Source organism: Pagrus pagrus (assembly GCF_965226575.1).
Source record: "Pagrus pagrus genome assembly, chromosome: 18".
Taxonomy (NCBI): Eukaryota; Metazoa; Chordata; class Actinopteri; order Spariformes; family Sparidae; genus Pagrus; species Pagrus pagrus.
The window spans coordinates 24,642,034-24,661,641 of NC_140202.1; the positions used below are offsets into that span (position 1 = coordinate 24,642,034).

At 39.3% G+C, this 19,608-nt stretch overlaps 3 protein-coding genes across 4 annotated transcripts; 2 read left to right on the plus strand and 1 right to left on the minus strand.

The window, feature by feature from the left end:
• Window positions 1-69: 69 nt before the first annotated feature.
• Window positions 70-4,432, minus strand: pacc1 (proton activated chloride channel 1). Its single transcript, XM_084380776.1, has 8 exons — window positions 4,202-4,432; window positions 2,869-2,974; window positions 2,494-2,703; window positions 2,242-2,396; window positions 2,008-2,150; window positions 1,203-1,344; window positions 1,011-1,118; window positions 70-918 (listed from the first exon to the last, which is right to left on the minus strand). The coding sequence occupies exons 1-8, from the start codon at window positions 4,235-4,237 to the stop codon at window positions 751-753; spliced, it is 1,068 nt and encodes a 355-aa protein (XP_084236902.1). The 5' UTR covers window positions 4,238-4,432; the 3' UTR covers window positions 70-750.
• Window positions 4,433-5,525: 1,093 nt separating this feature from the next.
• Window positions 5,526-8,036, plus strand: nenf (neudesin neurotrophic factor). The gene is made up of 4 exons (XM_084380617.1): window positions 5,526-5,698; window positions 5,836-5,896; window positions 6,585-6,688; window positions 6,768-8,036. Exons 1-4 carry the CDS (start codon window positions 5,558-5,560, stop codon window positions 6,942-6,944), a joined length of 483 nt encoding a protein of 160 aa, XP_084236743.1. The 5' UTR covers window positions 5,526-5,557; the 3' UTR covers window positions 6,945-8,036.
• Window positions 8,037-8,444: 408 nt separating this feature from the next.
• Window positions 8,445-18,501, plus strand: ezra (ezrin a; the record flags this gene model as incomplete). 2 transcript variants are annotated; one of them, XM_084381540.1, is made up of 13 exons in its annotated part: window positions 8,445-8,524; window positions 10,171-10,254; window positions 11,043-11,138; window positions 11,678-11,952; window positions 12,175-12,258; window positions 12,398-12,544; window positions 12,832-12,928; window positions 13,571-13,734; window positions 13,895-14,025; window positions 15,316-15,476; window positions 16,016-16,108; window positions 17,277-17,570; window positions 17,765-18,501. In XM_084381540.1, 13 exons carry the CDS (start codon window positions 8,513-8,515, stop codon window positions 17,927-17,929), a joined length of 1,803 nt encoding a protein of 600 aa, XP_084237666.1. In that variant the 3' UTR covers window positions 17,930-18,501. The 2 variants fall into 2 exon arrangements, with proteins under 2 accessions (XP_084237666.1, XP_084237665.1); XM_084381539.1 differs by lacking the exon at window positions 8,445-8,524 and having other exon boundaries at window positions 10,153-10,254.
• Between the last annotated feature and the right edge of the window lie 1,107 nt (window positions 18,502-19,608).

Here is a 19,608-nt window from a genome sequence, read left to right on the forward strand (position 1 = left end):
GGCCACCACAGTATTCAGCTAATTCATATTATTAAAAATTTGTACACAATTGCAGTTTTTATTATATCTTAAGGCATAAAAATATATCTTTATTATCCAAAATTTCAAAGAACATAGTCCACAGAACGATTAAGACATGAATTCAAGTACATTTTGATGAGCACACTGATACATTTCTACGTCATGTGAAAATCAAACAAAAAGGACAGCAGTAAGACGAAGCTCAGCCAGGACAGATTTGACCTAAACCCTGCAGAAATGAACAGTAGATCACGCTGACGGAAGAAAAGTAGCTCCTGGAAAATTCCCTTTGAGTTATGAATATACATAAAATGGATGTATATCTAAAAATCCAGCAACATTTTGACCAAAGTTCACATTTTCTCAGTTTTACACCTGAAACAGCCTTTAAAAAACTTCTAAACCCAGAACAAACATTCTCAGAGTTTTAGCTTCAGCAACATTTTCTTCGACATGTGTACAAAAAAATAATTAACAGGAATGTTTATGAAAAAGCTCTTCTTTTGAAATGCAACAGCAACTAAAAAAATTCACTGAATTCTTGTCAAAGGTGATGATAAATCTAGCAGTGATATTCAGCTACAACACATCACCGTGTGCTGAATAATCATTCCGTAGTGCCGACAATCCTTAACAGTGATTACAAAATGTGCAAGCAGTGACCTCGTAAAACACAATCATTTAAAAATACAACGCAGATCAATCACCTGGATAAACTGTGTCATCACTTCAGCTATCAGTAATTAGATTCAGTTCCCGTTGTTTGTTCCTCAGATGCCTCTTACGCATCCTGATGATCCACTGAATAGTGAGTTTGGCAAAATTAGCAGCCTTGAAGAGAGCCATGAAGACCCCGCAGAGAATCGCGACAGAGCTCCAGGGATTTGCAGTCACAATCTGTTTGGAAGTAATAAAAATGTGTTACAGACTGATACACTGATGAGGACCTGAGGCATTTTGACGAGGATAAAATGTCTCTGGGAACGTACCAGCCTGATTTCTTGAATAAAAGGATCACGCCATTCAAAGACAGCAAAGAAGAGCTGATTGGTTTTCTCTTTGTCCGGCCTTTTGTCGTTGAACGTCACCACGGTGGACTAGAGGATGCAACAAAAATGATTGAAGTAATGCTTCTGCATCATGTATGCCAGTATGTGCACACTGGGTTAGATAATATCTACCTCTTGCCGAAACTCGACAGATTCGCTGCTTTTCCCCGACGTCTTCACCAAAGACATCTTGACCCAGGTTCTGAATCCTCCGGAGAAGGTCCACATGGAGTAATTCCTCTCACAATCCCTCATAAACCTGGAACTATTTGCACTAGAGAGGCAGAAAGCACAAGTAAACACTGAAGTTAAAAAGCAAATAAACGTGTTACCATCAGACAGGTTCAATAGCCTTTTACAAATCACTCTGTTCCATGAGTCATTAAGTAGCTCAGTGATGATGGTATTTAATCTAAGTTGCAGGTCACATAATGGTTTTACTTAAACTGGCAATAGAAAACTTTTTGCTCTAACTTATCAAAGTGTTCACAGTGTAATGGCTGTAGAAAAATGCAATGATGACGAGAGCACGTATGTCGTTGAGCAACCAAAACAGAAAGAGGCTTTTTTCTTCTGGTTTCTATCCCCTGGCAACAGTGTATTAACTGTAAAACACTGTAAAAGAAAAATAAGGAGGCTAAGAAGGTGAAGAGGGAGTGATAGAAACCAGTAAAACAAGATGGAGAGCGCCCAGATGTTCTGTCAAAGTCTGTTCCCCATTCTTCTAGCATTGTCTTTGCAACCATGGAGGAAGAAGAAGGTTGAAAGGAGACTTTTTCTGCTTTTACTGACATTTAAAACACATAACTACTCTTTTGTGGCAACTGTCAAGATGCCAGTGTCTGGTCTCACCAGGGTCATCACCAGGGTCAGTGTCTGATCTCAACTACCACACTAGTCGGACATCACAGGAGGAATAATGTTGTTTCGCATTTACCTTTGAACCAAGTCATCAAACTTGGCAAAAAGCATGTAAGTGATGCCGCTGAAGTCCTCTTCCGTTTGGTTTTGACTGAACTGCATGAAGATCAGCTCTTTGTTTCTGACATCAGACGGACCTTGGACCACCAGAGCTGTTTTCTGTAAAAAAAACAAAGACGAGAATAACTTTAATCTAGGATGCGATATCTATCTTGACAAACAACACCAGCTGGATGTTTTAATGGCTGACCTCAGTTTCATTGGCAAATGGTCCAAAGTAAGTCACTTCTTTAATGAAACAGTCTCCGATCTGAGGTTTGCCTGGGTCCACTAAAGGCGGGATGTGGTCGTGGTAGTGATGTCTGCAGCTCAACAGCCGAGCATTGCCGGGGAACAGAGCGATACCTGCTCAATAAAACACACACACAGAAACATTGTTAGCTATTTTACAAACAACTACCATCAAGCCAATTACCCGCCCTATGTTTTTAATCATACAAACCTGGGGGGGAGAACTTGTCGACCTCTTGGTAGGTGACAGACATCACAGGGTTGTTGAGCCTCTCCATAAAGTCGGAGATGGTCTGGTAGGCCAGGAAGATCGCCCCGGCAGTCAGCAGCAGGTAGATGAAGATGAGGACGACAGTGAAGACGTTCTTCAGACAGGCTTTGCTGAATCTCATCGATGGACTGCTTCCTCTGATGTCGTCCTCTGCAATGAAAGACGAGGGGGAAGTGTGCAGGGAGATCGCTTTTATGGTTGCATTAAGGGGAGGAACTACTTCAATAAAATATATCTAGAGTGACCAGTTGGAGATCTGTCTGATAATAGTGTCTGTCCACCGTATTGGCACGGAGGCTCTTCACGGGTCATCACCTTGCGAGGTGCTGCAGTCCGGCTCCTCGTCCTCCAGGTGTTCAGTGACATCATCTTCATAATAGTCTGGAGGCCGTGCGTCCCCTTCGTCATCGTCATCACTGAACTGTGAGGTTGAGAAAAGGGACATTAAAGTAGAGAGTAGATTAGAAAAATGTAATTTCATGCATTATCCAGTATCAGTGTGTTAATATATGAGAGAGCTGCAGCTTCAGTGATTTTATATTTAAGATGAGATTGTGGCAAAAATCAAACCGATCGTCACACATCGTTTTAATATATGAAATATGTTGGATATTTTTCCTTCAGCAAACTGTTTAAACCACTGACACGATCTGTGTTTGATGTAAAATCAGAGTCGACTACATTAGGAGATAAAGAACAGATAAACATAAAGCTACTTGAATTTTAAATTAAATAACACAAAATAATAACAGCATTTTAATTACGAGGCTCCCAGCTGTCGCTTTCCAACAACTGGCAACAAAATCCAGCCCATACTGAGGCGACTAAATGGTTAAAATGTCATAAGATACTTGTATTTTAATTAAATAAATGTTCTCATACCAGTATTTGTGTTTTATTTGGATATATTTGAAGAACAAGTATCTGTAATCTGTTATTGTAAGATACTCTTTGAAGTTTTAATCTCTTATTGTCGATTAAGACATTTTTAATCGGTTAAATTCTTAACGGGGATTAATCGATTAATGATTAACATCCCTGATGTGGACTGTTAATATATCACTAACTTGCCTGGACTATCATTTGAACTCTTTCACATTATTAGAAAACATTGAATTTAATATTTTATAATATTTTCTTGCATCACAAGGTGAATACTGTTACACAAACACAACAAGACAACAAAACAATATCACAAACAACCATTCCTACATTTCTTTCGTACTGTAATGCAATTAAATATTACACACATGTGACTGTAGCACAATAAAATGCATCACTACTCTGCTCCAACACTTAATATAGCTTATAATGTGTCAGTTACAGTGTTTTAACATTTATTAAACGAGTCAATTAACCTCTGAAATACTCCTTTCTCGTTCAGAGCAGACATGAGCAGCAGGATGAAACAACTTAATCACCAGACAGACAGAAAACATGCAGTCAGCTCATTCCATGTTACTGAAGCTGCCTCCAACTGCAGCAGTCACATGATATCACAGGGACAGTTTGAGGACCCTCCATGTCGTCAGGAAGTTACAGTTACCAAGCTGCTGCCTTCAGATCAATGAGACAAACATTTAGATGAACTGCTGACAACACTGAGTGTCCAAACACAGCCACGAAGGAAGTTGTGACGATGTCTCACCTCTTGGTATGACCGGGAGTTTTCTTTCCTGAGCATTCCTCTGGCGCTTCCTCCAATGACCCGAAACTACCTCTGCTCCTCGTGAGGAAACTTTGGTTATGTGTGCGAAGTTTGAAACCTACTTTTAATAAATGACAGGTGCATTTTTTTAGGGGGATTTAATTCCCTCTGGTCCGTGTTTGGGTCCCAGTTGTCCGCTCCAAAGGGAGACTCACCACAAACACCAACGACGATAAAGGCCCATCCCATGATAATAATGAGGCACCTACCGTCCGCGTACCGATACTACAACATGTGTCCTTGTTTCCTTGTTCCCTTCCTCCTTGCCTGCATGGTGCTGCCTTAAGGTGCTGCTCGTAAAGGTCACAAACAGCTCAAAAGTGAACTGGACCACATTCATTTTCTCTTTAATCCTCGTGCAACTGATGAGAAATACAGAAATACACAAAAAGTTTTATTATGAGGCAAAGATTAGACATATTATGTCTATATATTATTAAAAAACACCTTTACCTGAATTTACTGCGGCCAAAATGATCCAAAAATGAAATTAAAAATACATAAAATGTATCAACAGTTGCATGAAAGTTAAGTTGTATTATGAGGGAAAGCCCCCTATAGGACACAAGGGAGATAGCATGTATTTGGCCTAATAAGCAATAATAACATGATTTTAAGCTGCACTGAGTGGGATGAGAGAAACAGTTTTATTGAGTTTTAATGGTACATAACATGTACAACAAGTTCAGCTGTCTGTCTCTGATATACACAGTGTGTTATAGACATATTATATGAGCTGAGGTTGAAATTTAAAAGAAAAAACAAACACCAACTGTTGATACATGAAATGTATCAACAGTTGCATGAGGGTTTAACTGGAGGATGAGGAGGAGGAGCGCTGTGGTGCGTCTCTGTGTGCGTAATGTTGCGCGTAATGTGATCTCAGACCTCTGGTCGGACAGGTCAGGTCATAACAACCATCACTCTGATTAATAGGGGGTAGGTGAGATAATTGATCTTTAATGAGGAACATATTGGTAACATAAGCTGCAATGGACTCCAGCAGCAGAAACATTAAGTGCGTCTCCCACTAAGAGAGACGTTGTGCGCATTTACGCACGGGACAGTTTAACTTCATTGATTAATTGATTGATTGAAACCTCCCGGCTCCTGAGCTGATTTTCAGTTTTGCTCCCTAAATGTGCCATGATGTTTGCTACAGTTATATTACTACGAGCATGGGGAAGTTTAAATGACCGACGGCCCCAAACGCAGCATTAACCCCATAGAGCAGCTACAGGGAAGCGGGTGGCTCACAGTTTCCGCATCAAACTCGTCCAAACAAACGAGCCTACTATGGCAACGACGCGAGTTTGTGTCCTCTTCGTTGTCCTTTACACGACTTTAGCGCAAGACGTTAAATTAAAATACAAACCGTCCACCAAACCTGTCCGACTGTTCACTGAGGAGGAGCTGAAGAGATACGACGGCAGGGAGGTAAACTTTATTCCCAACCCATAATCCAGGGTGTGTTTCTGCGCCTGTGTTTGTGTTGTGTGCATCCATGCAAAGCCCCAGGTGATAACGATTTATTTCTTTTTTCCGTCGTTCTCTTCCCCTCCCCGGTCGTCTAGGAGGGACAACCTATTTACATGGCAGTAAAAGGAGTTGTGTTTGATGTCAGCAAGGGTAAAGGTAAATAAAACCCACCCAACAAACCCTGGATGGTGACTTACCGAATGAAAAAAATGATTGATTGAATTAAAACTGTGGGATGAAGGTTAATTTAAGTAAAAAAGGAAGATGAAGATAACGTTATGATTATGAGAGGAAAAATCATGATTATGAGAAGAAAAGTCATAATTATGAGATGAAAAATTATGATTATGAGATGAAAATTATGATTATGAGATGAAAATTATGATAATGAGATGAAAAAATATGATTATGAGATGAGAAATCATGATTTTGAGAAGAAAAGTCATGATTATGAGAGAAAAGTCCTGATAATGAGAGGAAAAATTATGATTATGAAATGAGAAATCATGATTATGAGATGAGAAATTCATGATTATGAGATGAAAAGTCATGATAATGAGATGAAGAATTATGATAATGAGATGAAAAATTATGATTATGAGATGAAAAGTCATGATAATGAGATGAAAAGTCATGATTATGGGATGAAAAGTTATTATTATGAACACAAAAGTCTAAATTACAAAATACATGTTGACTTATCTCATAATCATGAAAAAAAATTCATAATTCTGATTCACCATGAGAATATAGTATATTGTATTACTGTTTTCCTTTAACTGGCAGTATTGATCCTCCATACGATGCACTGTTTTAAACATATAATTTATTTTACCCGCTGCAGAGTTTTATGGAAAAGATGCACCGTACAACTCCCTGGTTGGTAAGGACTCCACTCGGGCCGTGGCCAAGATGTCCCTGGACCCGGAGGACCTGACATCAGATACCGTGAGTTAAAGGTTCTTTATAATCAGTACAATGTATGACAGGTGGCAATAAAAGTTGTTCTCCATGTTTCCATCCACAGACGGGCCTGACTAAAGAGCAGCTGGAGTCTCTGGACAGTGTATTTGAAGGCACGTACAAAAGAAAGTATCCCATCGTGGGTTACACGGCGTCACGCATCCTCAACGAGGACGGGAGTCCCAACGAAGACTTCAAACCAGAGGACCAGCCGCATTTTCGAATCAAAGATGAGTTTTAACCTCATTTTACCTCTTTGTAAAGTATAGCTGTGAAAAAATCGTGGATCAATGGAGGAGTTTTTTGTTTGCTTTTTGAATAATCAGGAAACACGGGTACAAGAGAAGAACAAAATACACATGATAGAATACTTTTTATTCATACTTACTTGAACCAAATGTTTACATGATTTCTTTGTCATCTGTGAGAGCTTTGACATGCACAGTCACTAATAAAACATGTCAGTACATATTATACTGTCCTTTAAATATATTGTGTGTCAAAATGAAATAAAGTTTTCCACAAAAAAGTTAAATTACTAAGTTTTAAAATGACATCTACACCTTCTCCTTCTTTGAAAAACAGGAATCTGCAGATGTGCAAATATTTTTCACTTTGGAAGTTTAACTGCTAGTTAAACTCTGGAAACTCTGCACGTACATCATTCAACAAAGTAAGTCTCAAACATCAAATATGAAGTGATAATGAGTGAAATACAGTTTTAAATGTATTTAGCCTGTATGAGTCTAGGGCTTATTTTGCCCAACTGACAGTTCAAAACCCAAAGACTCTTCATTAACTGCCAGAAATGACAAAGAAAAGCAGCAAATCCTCAAATTTAAGACGCTGCAACCTGCAAATGTTTGACATTTTTGCTTGAAAAATGACTGAAATGATTATCTACATAGCGTAGCGTTGTATGTGGTGACAATAAGAGTCCTCTACATTTCTCAGAGTGATAAAAACTAATGATCTTTAATGAATATACATAAAAATGTTGATTAGTTTCACAGAAAGACTAAAATTCAATTGAAATGCTGTTTACCTGTTTAGAAAAGGGACGTGAGCAGACATAACACAACAGAAAATAGCAAAAAATGATGTAATGTCTTCAAATGTCTCGTTCTGTGAAATCTGAGAAGCTGGAGCTGAAAAATATATGCCCTTGCCTGATAAATGACTTATTTTCAAAATTGTTGTAGGATAATTATGTGTCAGTTTATTGTTAATTGTTTCAACATTTATGTAATTAAAAACCAGTGAGTCTGCTGCTGTGTGAATGTTTACACGATCAAATTGAGTTTTGTTTTCTGTCTCATTTTATTTTTGTAGAACTTTTATTAAAGTGTGTAAATATGAAACTTCTCAAGGTTTGTTTTACTTGCTCTCCGGATGTTATCTTCATTTGTTCTCTTTATGGGAGCCCATGACTCACTCGTGTCACCTCCAAACAGGCAACATAAATAGTACGTCCAGGCCTATATACCCTCGCCTGCTCTGACCAAAGGTCGCAGCGCTTCAGGTGTAGAGACAGGTGATTCTCTTTGGGTGGAGCTGTGCGTCTTGGTGGCCACAGCGGAAGGCGAGTCCGTCAGTTTGTGTAATAGTAACCAAGCCGAACCTCCCACGTCACAGCAAGCGATCTACAACTGAGTTCAAAGGACACAAACCCTGCCCTTGAGTCTGCCAGCCAGAGCGGAGCTGTGTTCTTTATCAGGTGGAGGTTCTGCTTGGAGTCGGCCACTGCAGCCTCGGTCAGCCTGGGAAACACTTTCTTCTGCTGGCGCTCGCCCACCGAACTCAGCCAAGATGCCCAAAACGGTAAGACTCCAGTGATTTAATTGACAAGATAATGAAGTGCTTCACTGAGATGTCTCTTCCTGGTTTTGAAATGTAGGTTTATAGATTCGCCTGTAAGAGAAGCTAAAATATTCATGTTCGAGTAAGACTTATGAGCATAATGAAAATGTCATTTACAGTTTTTCGTCACATCTACTTCTGTTCTCAAGCTTGTGAGCTATTCCCAAGAGGCACCTAGCCTTCTTGGCATTTACTCATTAACCAAATGTAGAGTTTGACCCAGGCTGCACACATTCCTGACAGAAGCAAAAATGCTACTTCTAAAACTAAAACTGGACAGCATGTCGTATGTGCGATCACGGTAACTACTTCTGGTGACGCTGCAGTGATTTCTTAAAATGTCTTTCACCAATAACTCATGAGTGTATGATTTAACAGCTTCATCCTCCTCCTCTGATTGTATTAAACATGCAGCAACACTCAATTTTTCCTCCTGCAATGAATCGCTGTAAGTCCTAAATGCCCTCAGCGAGAGTTACTTAAGCCTTCAGCATCAGTCTGAAGGAAAGCTGATAAGAAAGGCCGGCCTGTGCATTATGACTTCAGCTCTGTGCTCATATTGACTCTCCAAGGAGAAAGCCACTCTCAAGAGGTCATGCTGACGTCTGTCCCCATTTGACTGACGTTAAACTAACTTGAAATCAAACACATTAATGAGCAAATGCAGCCGGAGTTGCTTGTGAGTACTGGAAATTGCTGAAAACGTGATTTATGAGTGAGACTTGAACAGTAAAAACAAAGAGTTCTGTAGGTACTAAAAGTCCAAATATAAACAAGTGAAAAAAAAACCTTCATACTAATTAATTGTAATGGATTACTGCCTCCATGATGGTGATGACCACAGTCAATGATTAGTGAGGATCAGTGAGGAATACCTCAGCAGGGTGTAAAGAATTTATCTTGTGAAGAGGAGAACCAGTTGAGAAATACGTTCAAGGTTTCATAAATGTATGTTCCAGTTTTGTTGCCCAGGTTTCAGTGGGTTTATCTTTATGACACCCGGGGTGTGCTCTAGTGTAACTTCATAAAACGATTGTGTAACTTCTACAAGCTCAGGCCTCCAGCCTGGCCCTGCAGGCCGGGGTCGTGGAGTGTGTTTGTCGTGCTTTTTTTTTAAAAATATCGAGAGTAACCCTTTAGTTTTTCCTCTGGGAAATTCACTCTAGCAATGCTTGAAAGTTGATTTATGTGCCAGTCTAATTGCTGTTGTTATAACAGAGGTCGATCCTTCTAACAATGGTAAAGTCTAAAGGCAACTTGGCAAGCAGAGAGTATTTTGATATTTTAATCTGCAACCTTGTGGCACCTCGCAAGGGTAGTCCAAAGTCTAATGAGATAGTGAGCAATTATGGTTTATGAACAATCCACTTCACAGCTCCACATCATGTTTTACTATGAAAAAAAGAAGAGTTTCATAATGTGGCCGGAAACGCAAATGCAGCAAAAATTACTGCCAAAAATTAAAGATGTAGACTGACTGAAAATAGGAAAAAATACAGGATTGCTGGATTCAGATTTATAATAACTAAATGAAAATAAGAGGGTTTATGTGTATCCAAACAGAAAATCTTTGTTGTCATGTGTCCTAAATGCCTTTTTCGCTGCAGGTCAACGTCCGCGTCACCACCATGGACGCAGAGCTGGAGTTTTCCTTCCACCCCAACACCACAGGGAAGCAGCTCTTTGACCAGGTCTGTATGATACAGAGTGAAAAGCACCAGATGAGTTTACACAGATTTATGGGATCGTACTGGCCTTAGTTGGGAATCTCAATGTTTTACTGGCAAAGTGAAAGCCCTGCGTTCAAAATCTTAGTTAACCTTCAGTAGACATTTTTTTTGCTTTAACTTATCATCATGACGTAAATGTTGATTGCACAAGGCATTGCGGCTATAGAGTAATGACACATTCAGCGTTCAGCCTGGTTCCTCTTTAACTTTGCTTACAGTGTGCAGTTTCGTCTGACTGACTGGCAGACAAAAAGTCTGATCAGCAAAATATACCATGCTTTAAATATCAAACATAAAAGTATTTGTTATGCAGACTAATTACCCGTTTGCTATATTGTATATATTATTATTATATTTTTTTCCTCAGTGCCTGAAAAGCTTACTTATTAATACACTAATCCAAAAGTAATTAAAGGTGACATCACCACTCAACAGTGAACAGTATGATGCCCTATCTCCCTCTATAGTATACGTTTGATTACCTAAACCTTTGTACTTGACAGGAAGTCTTGACTGTGATAAAGGGGTCCTGAGGCTTTAAAATATGTTCACCACTTCAGCTGCTGTTCAGCTTGTTCAGACTGATATTATCATCAGTCAGACAAAGACACACAATCTTTGCATAATCCTGCTTTGTGCTGTAAAATTGCATCGTTTTCAATTGTGTGGCAAATGAAGGAAGAAGAAGTGAAGGAGAGGTTGTGAAGGTGGTCTGTAATCATGTCTCCGCTCCTCTCTCTGTGGCTCAGGTTACCAGGACGATCGGCCTGCGTGAGATTTGGTACTTTGGGCTTCAGTTTGTGGACGCCAAAGGATTCCTCACATGGCTGAACGCTGAGAAGAAGGTAAATGTGACCCTGGGGAAAAGGGACCTTGGGAACTTGGGATCCTGGGAACAGATTTACATGGCACATAATGGGAAATAGAGAAAAGGGTCCTATGTGCCAATGGCCCTAAATTCCCAAGGTCCTGTGTTCCAGGTGTTAGGATTAGGTTTTGACGGGCACATTATAGGAGGGTAAATGTACTAACAGATTACTAAACTGGGAAACATTGGACCTTGGGAACCCAAGGAACATAGGAATGAACATAAATATGCTCCTGGTGGGATGCATGTTGTATGCAATCAGCTTGTTGTAGCTGGTAGTTTATCAGTTTTTATGAAAATAATCATACCAAAGATCAGCCTTACACCAATTTGTAATTCTATTTGTGTCTTTCATTTCCCCCTAAACAGAAAAGTGTGGATATACATAATGTTCATACTTGAGCTTGAGGTCTTTCCCAGTACCTCCTGCAAGTACCAATAGTTGGGAAGATAATCTTTCCTACTTAGTATATATTATAGACTGTACTGTACTAAACTCTACTCTGCTTTTCTCAGGTGATGGTCCAGGATGTGAGGAGGGAGACTCCCCTGCAGTTCAAGCTGAAGGCCAAGTTTTACCCTGAGGACGTGGGCGAGGAGCTGATCCAGGACGTCACCCGGAGGCTTTTCTTCCTGCAGGTGAAGGAGGACATTCTGACGGAGGACATCTACTGCCCTCCAGAGTCTGCTGTCCTGCTGGCCTCTTACGCCGTCCAGGCCAAGTACGGAGAGTACAAAAGGCAGGTGAACGAGCCAGGTTACCTGTCCTCCGAGCGCCTGCTGCCCAAGAGGTGAGTGTGAGATGTTAGTTTTGCTCTGTTGAGGCAGCTGGTCATTTCTCTGGTATTTTACTTTCTGAATCCTGAGTACATTTGTGCTTCAGGACTTCTCCACCACTGCATACCACCATATCTTCTAACAGGACTATGCAGCATGTGTTTTAGCTCTGCAGGTCTACACAGACTGTTTACATGTTCACCAGTTGGTTTCTGCTAACTGGTCTCTCCTCTCAGGGTGCTGGAACAACATAAGCTGTCCAAGGAGCAGTGGGAGGAGAGAATCCAGATTTGGCATCAGGAGCACGGGGCCATGCTGAAGTAAGTGATGAATACCCCGAAAAATGATCATAACTACACCTTAAACCAGAAAAAAAACAAACTGACCGTAGTCCAGTCACAATGTTTGGACTCACCTATATGATTTAAAGATAAATGAATTAATCTGTGTGAATCCCAGGGAGGAGGCCATGCTCGAGTACCTGAAGATTGCTCAGGATCTGGAAATGTATGGCGTCAACTACTTCGAGATCAAGAACAAGAAGACCACAGACTTGTGGCTGGGAGTTGACGCTCTGGGACTGAACATCTACGAGAAGAATGACAGGTAAGTCTCCCCTAACAACGTACATGCAGCGTGCATTAATTTGATGACATACAGCTATAGACAGGAGGGCAACACACGGGCAGTCATCGACCTCTGCTACGTTCCCTTCCAGTGGGTCAAGTTTTAAATAACATTTGACCGCGTGGCTGTTGTTGTGAAGAGGCCGTTGACCTAAATCTCTCAATTCCACTACAACATGAATGTGCAAGGCCTAACTGGCCTGTTGCTATGTTCAGTGAAACCCTAAAAGAGTTTTCTGCCATCTTTCTGCTTTCTCCATCCTTCAGGCTGACTCCAAAGATCGGATTCCCCTGGAGTGAAATCAGAAACGTTTCTTTCAACGATAAGAAATTCATCATCAAGCCCATAGATAGGAAAGTAACTGTAAGTATTCTATGAGTCTCACAATCCTCAGTAATATTTTAGCACTATATCTTTACTTTTACACAAATATGACTTCAGAATACTTTTTATAAAACTGGTGAAGACGAGATGGTGGAATCAAATTTGTAAAATGTATTTATGTTGTTTAGTTTATTGTTTATTAAATAAAAACAATACAAAATGCATCTATTGCACCATAGTTAAGTGTAAATGGGAATGCAGACTAATGTGGTACAGGTTTACAAAAAAAAAATGGGATTAATATTGGACGAATCTCTTTAAAAAATCTGATATTTAAGCAACATTTTTGATTAAATTTGTGTGTACTTTGTTTATTTGGCTAACTCTGGCACAGGAAAGTTAAGCTATGGTTCAGTTATGGTTTGATTAAAATTACTTCCTAAAACCTTCTTGTGAAAAACAAGTCAAATACTTTACTTTTCTCTTCCAAAGTCATATAATTGTTATAAAGGAAAGTAAACAAACTTTGAGGAAGCTTTTTTTGTCAAAAAATGTGGAAGAAATTTTGATTTTTAAATTGTAGTTTGCGTTTTACAGACAAATTACATGTAGCCTACTCTCAGTGCTTTTACAAAATATATGAAACCAAATGTTTTCTTCTTGCTTTTATTTCTCTCTAAGGATTTCATAATCCTCGCTCCACGACTACGAGTCAACAAGCGCATCCTGCAGCTGTGCATTGGAAACCATGAGCTGTACATGCGCCGCCGCAAGCCCGACACCATCGAGGTCCAGCAGATGAAGGCTCAGGCCAGAGAGGAGAGGCTGCAGAAGAAGATGGAGAGGTACAGAAAAAAACATTTAATTTCCCCAAGGGGATTAATAAAGCACTTATAAATAAATAATTAATTTAAAACACCTTGTGTTTTACTGTAATGGCTTCAGACAGATCAAACATTAGGATTTGAAATCTCATTGTCAGTCTTTTGTCGATGTGCTCTGCAGGGATCAGCTGGAGAGTGAGAAGAAGAGGAGGGAGGCCATGGAGAAAGAGAAGGAGAACATGGAGAGAGAGAAGCAGGAGCTGATGATGAAGCTCTACGAGTTCGAAGAGACAACCAAGAGAGCAGAGAGAGGTGAGACAATTCGCTTAACTTTGACTATACTATACTATGATACAGAAAGACGTACCACATATATACATAAGTAAAGAAACTGTTATAGAGTTTTACTGCCCTCTTCTGTTTGTCTGAAAAAGTGAAAATTAGAAGAATGGTCCTTCTCTTGCTGGATTTTTCAAGGAAACAGTTACTTATGTACAAATACAAAAACATATGTTTGTGTATGTAAATACTCCAGCTCAGTATCGCAATACTTTGACTGTGCCGGGGTTCAGAAATAACTTTCAAATCTTTGAAAGATACTAAATCTGCATCAAAAGCTGTCTCAACACACTTGTGATTGATTTGATTGTAATTTCTAGGCAGCAGTGTTTTCATAAAATTAGTAAAAATGCAGCTTCCTGCACTGGAAGCGGTGGCAACATGCATTGAGATGATGAAGAAGATTGATTGGGGAAATGTTAACACTTCTGTTATATGCTTTAAGTCAGCGGTTCAGACCCAAAAATGGTCTCTAAAAATCTAAAAGGGTCCACCTATGATCAAAGGGGGGAAAAAATTACATTACTTAAAATGTGTCTTTTTTTTTTTACTTTTCGTTTCCTTTTTTTTCTCTTTTACTTGTGAAAAACTGCATATTTTCCTGTATTTCTTTAGGGCCCTTAAATTCTACAGAATGATGATCTATTCGGGCCGTTGCAGGTTAAAAAAACATTTCCAGAGGCTAATATTCTAAGAAAAACTCAAACTGAAGCGTTTCCTTGACGAAAAACACTCTTTTTGTTAGTTTTTCCTGTAAATTTGTGTCTTTATTTGTTCATAAGTTTCTCAGAAAATGTTCTTATTTGTTCTTGGAAGTTTGTGTGTCGTATGCATATAGATTTATAAAGTATGACAGCATGACACTTTAGGTTGTTCTTATCACACTTAAGTATGTTCAAGTGATAATTTTTCTGATAAGTTTGGATTAATTTAGTTATTTTACGCTTTAAAAAGGGTTTTAAACGTCATGATTGACTTAATTTTTGTACAATGGGAGGAAGTGGAGACGCTGCGTCCATTTTGTAGGTAAATGGTCGTTTCATTCAGATTTAACAAAAAGAGAAAAACTGCTCACAGAACTCATCATGTGGGGTCACAGATAGTTCAATTAAGGGTAAATGGGCCAAAAAGGTCAGAAACCGCTGCTTTAACTCATACAGACTTATTATTTCATAGGTGCCAGAATGCAGCAAAAAATCTAAGAAGTTGATTTTTTGAGCCTGTTCAATGTATGATAGATTTTTCACTCAATTTGTCCTGCAGAGCTTCAGGAGCAGCTGGACAGGGCCATGAGGCTGGAGGAGGAGAGGAGGAGGGTGGAGCAGGAGGCGGCCCGGCTGGAGGCTGAGAGGATGGAGGCCATAATAGCCAAGGAGGAGCTGGCCAGGCAAGCTGAGGACCAGATAAAGAGCCAGGAGCAGCTGGTGAGTACACGGTGCAAGAAGTACTCCAGTCCTTCACGTGAGAAAGTCGTGATAGAAAAACAGTCATTACACATGACGCTCCTACATTCAGCATAAACACATATTAGCTTTTGTACTTGAACTTTGAGCAAATACTGCCTTGTTTGGGGGATTATCCTGCTTTCATGGATTACATTTCTCTTGTAGCTTGAGAAAAGCCTCCAAGACTCTTTCACACTTTAAAATATTTATGATTTTATTGAGGTAAGACAAGGCTATTTTTTAAGTTTTTATGGTATTTCATGACATTTTATGAGCTTTAATGTGAAATCTGAATTTGTAAAAGTGACTACAGCATTCAGGTAAATGCCCTGGAATTAAAAGTACTACATTTATTTATTCATGTCACATTTAAACTATTATTGAATAAATAATGAATAACAGTTTTTTTGTCCATTCATTCATAAAATGACACCCTGTCCTGATAATTGAGGTCACCGAGGTAAACAGGTGTCTATTCTCGGGTGTTCTGACGGCACGGTTTGCGCCTCCTCCCGCAGGCTGCAGAGTTGGCCGAGTACAGCAGCAAGATCGCTCTGCTGGAGGAGGCCAAGAGAGAGAAGGAGGAAGAGGCTGAGTCATGGCACAGCAAGGTGAGTTTCCGACACATGATCACCAGGATGTACGGCCACCTCGGAGGCACAGGGATTACCTGGAAAATGTCAGAACATACGTACTTCGTCATTTTCTCAGTTGGTTGTTATGTGGGATTTGTACAATTTGCAATCTTTTTCTTTATTATCTGTGTTTTATCACTTTTATCACATTTTTTTATCACAAGTTAGTACAAAAAAGATATATAACATATATAGAAGCAGTATATCAATGCTAAATAAATGGTTTAAATAAATGGTTATAACACTTGTATGTTTTTGTATGATAATAAAAGTGCGATGCAATACTATATGATGCGATTCGATGTGATGCAATGTAATTTGATGCGCTACAATGCAATGCAATATGATATGATGAGATGTGATATAATGTGATGCACTCCCAAACGATACAATTCGATTTAATTTGATACAATATGATGCAATACGATACGATACATTACGATACATTACGATACAATATGATGCGATATGATACATTATGCTAAAATGCGATAATTACGATATAGTGCAATGCAATACGATACATTGCAGTACATTACGACATGATATGTTGTGTTGCGATACGATACGAAACATTACGATACGATAAGATACATTACAATACATAACGATATGATACGTTGCGATAGGATGTGATACGATACGATACGATACGATACAATACATTACCACACGATCCATTATGATACGTTCCAATACAATTAGTGAAATGCTATGTGGCGTGGTCAAGGTTAATGTTTTAATGTGTTTCTCAACAAATACAAATCCTCCTGTGGGCACCCATACATAAGTGGACGCTTGTGTATAAACTAATTACAAAAGAAATAGTAAAACAGCAAAATGTGTCTTCATGAGAGAAATATGAATTTCTGACAAATACTGTACATTAATAAGCACTACGACTAAATTGTCATTATAGCAGTGCACAACTACAATATAATGTATTAAACTCTTTATTAAATGTTTTATGCAGCTTATAAATGCAAGACTTACAGTCAAGTGTCAAAACCAACCAAAAAATACTAATAAAGATCAACAGATATCTCTAGAAACTTCTTTTAACAGTGTTCTGAATTTTCAGACAGGCAAAATTTGCACTGTCCGAGTTAAATACACTAAACTAAACCTCTCTTCTTCATCCCAGGCTATTGAAGTGGAGGAGGATCTGCTGAAGACAAAGGAGGAGCTGCACACTGTGATGAGCTCCACCACCTCAGCTCCTGCACCTCCTCCGGCTCCTGCCGCTCCTGCTTCCTCCTCCTCCTCTTCCTCCTCTGACAGCGAGAGTGACCACGAGCACAGTGAGCACAGCGAGCACAGCGAGGAGAACAGCACCTACAGCGCCGAGCTGCAGACGCAGGGCATCAACGACCACCGTCAGGAGGAGGAGCGACTCACCGAGGCCGAGAAGAACGAGCGCCTGCAGAAGAAGCTGATGGTGAGTTCAGGGTCCCAGGAAACAATTCACTTCAGACAGAAAGTAATTGTCAGGATGTACATAGAGCTGCCATAATTTTGGTTTATAGGTCATAGGCCACTCTAAACCTGTTCATGACATGAAAATACACTGCTTTTTATATGATATGGTTTTTACAAAACCTAAAAAACATATTCTCTGTCTTCCCTGCACAGGCCCTGAGCTCAGAGCTGGCAGAAGCCCGAGACGACAACAAGAAGACCCAGAACGATATGCTCCACGCCGAGAACGTCCGAGCCGGCCGCGACAAGTACAAGACCCTGCGCCAGATCCGTATGGGCAACACCAAGCAGAGGATCGATGAGTTTGAGGCCTTGTAGAAACCTCAGGGACCTGAAGATCTCTCCGAAAATACCTCATGAAGGCCCTGTTCAGCCATGTTTTTCATGATCTTATTGCTGCCATACCTGATTATAAAGACCCAGAGAATCATGGAGCTGACGCGTGTAAAAGTACCTCCATGAGTTTTATTTAATCGGTTTAACTTTTGCTTGAAAGCACTGTTTTGTTTTTTTCTCTTTGTAGCACTCAAACATCTCCAATGTGCTGTTTAGTCCCATTAAAACATTAAAACAAGACAGCTAGTGTGCTCCTCTTATGATGTGTGAACAAAGCCGGTGTGTGTAGAAATTAAATGATCAAAAACTTTATTGCAATTTGGCTTTGCAGTTTTGTTATTAAGCCAAACTATTTAATGAATCTGTCATAGCACAATCACCACAACTAATGATCATTTTCATCATTGATTTATGTATTGATTATTTTTTCATTTAATCTTCTATGAAATGTATAAAAACTGCCCAGCACATGTTCTCTACTGAACGTCATGTCTTTATATTGCTTGTTTTGTCCAACCAACAGTCTAAAAGACAAATATATTACATTTATAATAATATTAAACAGTAACAAACAGCAAATCACATTTGTTTGGCATTTTTGTTTAACAATGACCTAAGATTAATTAATCGATTATCCATTAATGGTTTTAACTCTGCTGCTTTCTGCACCTGTTTTCATACATTTCCAAATAATAGTGCATATTATATAACTTGTTTGAAATTGAAAGGATATTACCATCCTGTTTATTTAATGCCATTATTTCATATAAAATCTATATAATCTAATTTTAAAAAGGAATGGTTGAAATTGAGGCTGCAGATCCTGAGATATCCTGAGTTGTACTCTCTGTAGTTTGGCTCCTACATTTCCCACAATGCAGCTCAAAAACCTGCCTCTTAGTACTTATATTCACATGCTCCTCTGATCCTCTGGTCCATTTCCCTGAGTTGGCAAGTAATTCTCCTGACCTCGGTGTGTTCACAAGCTTGCTGGTTCAATGTGGAAACAAAATAGACTATTCATTAAAATCATTAAAACATCGTTTTACCTGGCTCCTTCTCAGAATTAATACTGATAAAATAAAACGTTTCTAACTAATTTAGGTGGCTTGAAGTGGTCAGCAACTAACAGTAACAACCTAATACCATGTTAAAAATGACAATTGATAAACAAAGCCTGAATTATTAAAACATTTGAAACATTAAGCATTTAGTTTTGTTTCTTCTCTAGAGGAGGTGATCTGTGGAGATTTTATATTTGATTCCTCAAGCTGAGGAATGTGTTTAGATGTTATCAGCCCTGACAATCATTTGGGGATAAAGATCAGTGGTTAACCTCCTCCCTGAAGCATGTTCTTTCATTTTCTGGAGGCATTTCTTCTTCAGAAGTCATGCGACGTAGATATGTTGGGTTTTAGTGCGTTTCTCTTGTCAACTTCAGTACAGCTGTCACAGCAGTCTGGCACCAAAGCAAGATTCAGTGACGTAATGACCCTTTTGTCTTCTATAGGTTCCTTCCACATAACCAGGACATCAACCTGGAAGCTCGAAACATTTTTTGGCACATTTGCTAGGTAGGGCTTGACAGGTGTGTAAAACAAACACAGGACTTTGCTGTTCGTGTCACATGTAAAAACCACTTGTCAACGTGGGCTCATTTT

Excerpts from the sequence above, each read along its gene's own strand:
- pacc1 (XM_084380776.1), bottom strand. The coding sequence starts at position 4,237 with ATGCTCAGGAAAGAAAACTCCCGGTCATACCAAGAG. Across the intron at positions 2,975-4,201 it reads ACTCCCGGTCATACCAAGAG|TTCAGTGATGACGATGACGA; the intron begins GTGAGACATCGT and ends TCAACCTCACAG. Across the intron at positions 2,704-2,868 it reads GGACTGCAGCACCTCGCAAG|AGGACGACATCAGAGGAAGC; the intron begins GTGATGACCCGT and ends CTTTCATTGCAG.
- nenf (XM_084380617.1), top strand. The coding sequence starts at position 5,558 with ATGGCAACGACGCGAGTTTGTGTCCTCTTCGTTGTCCTTTACACGACT. Across the intron at positions 5,699-5,835 it reads AGAGATACGACGGCAGGGAG|GAGGGACAACCTATTTACAT; the intron begins GTAAACTTTATT and ends CCGGTCGTCTAG. Across the intron at positions 6,689-6,767 it reads AGGACCTGACATCAGATACC|ACGGGCCTGACTAAAGAGCA; the intron begins GTGAGTTAAAGG and ends TTCCATCCACAG.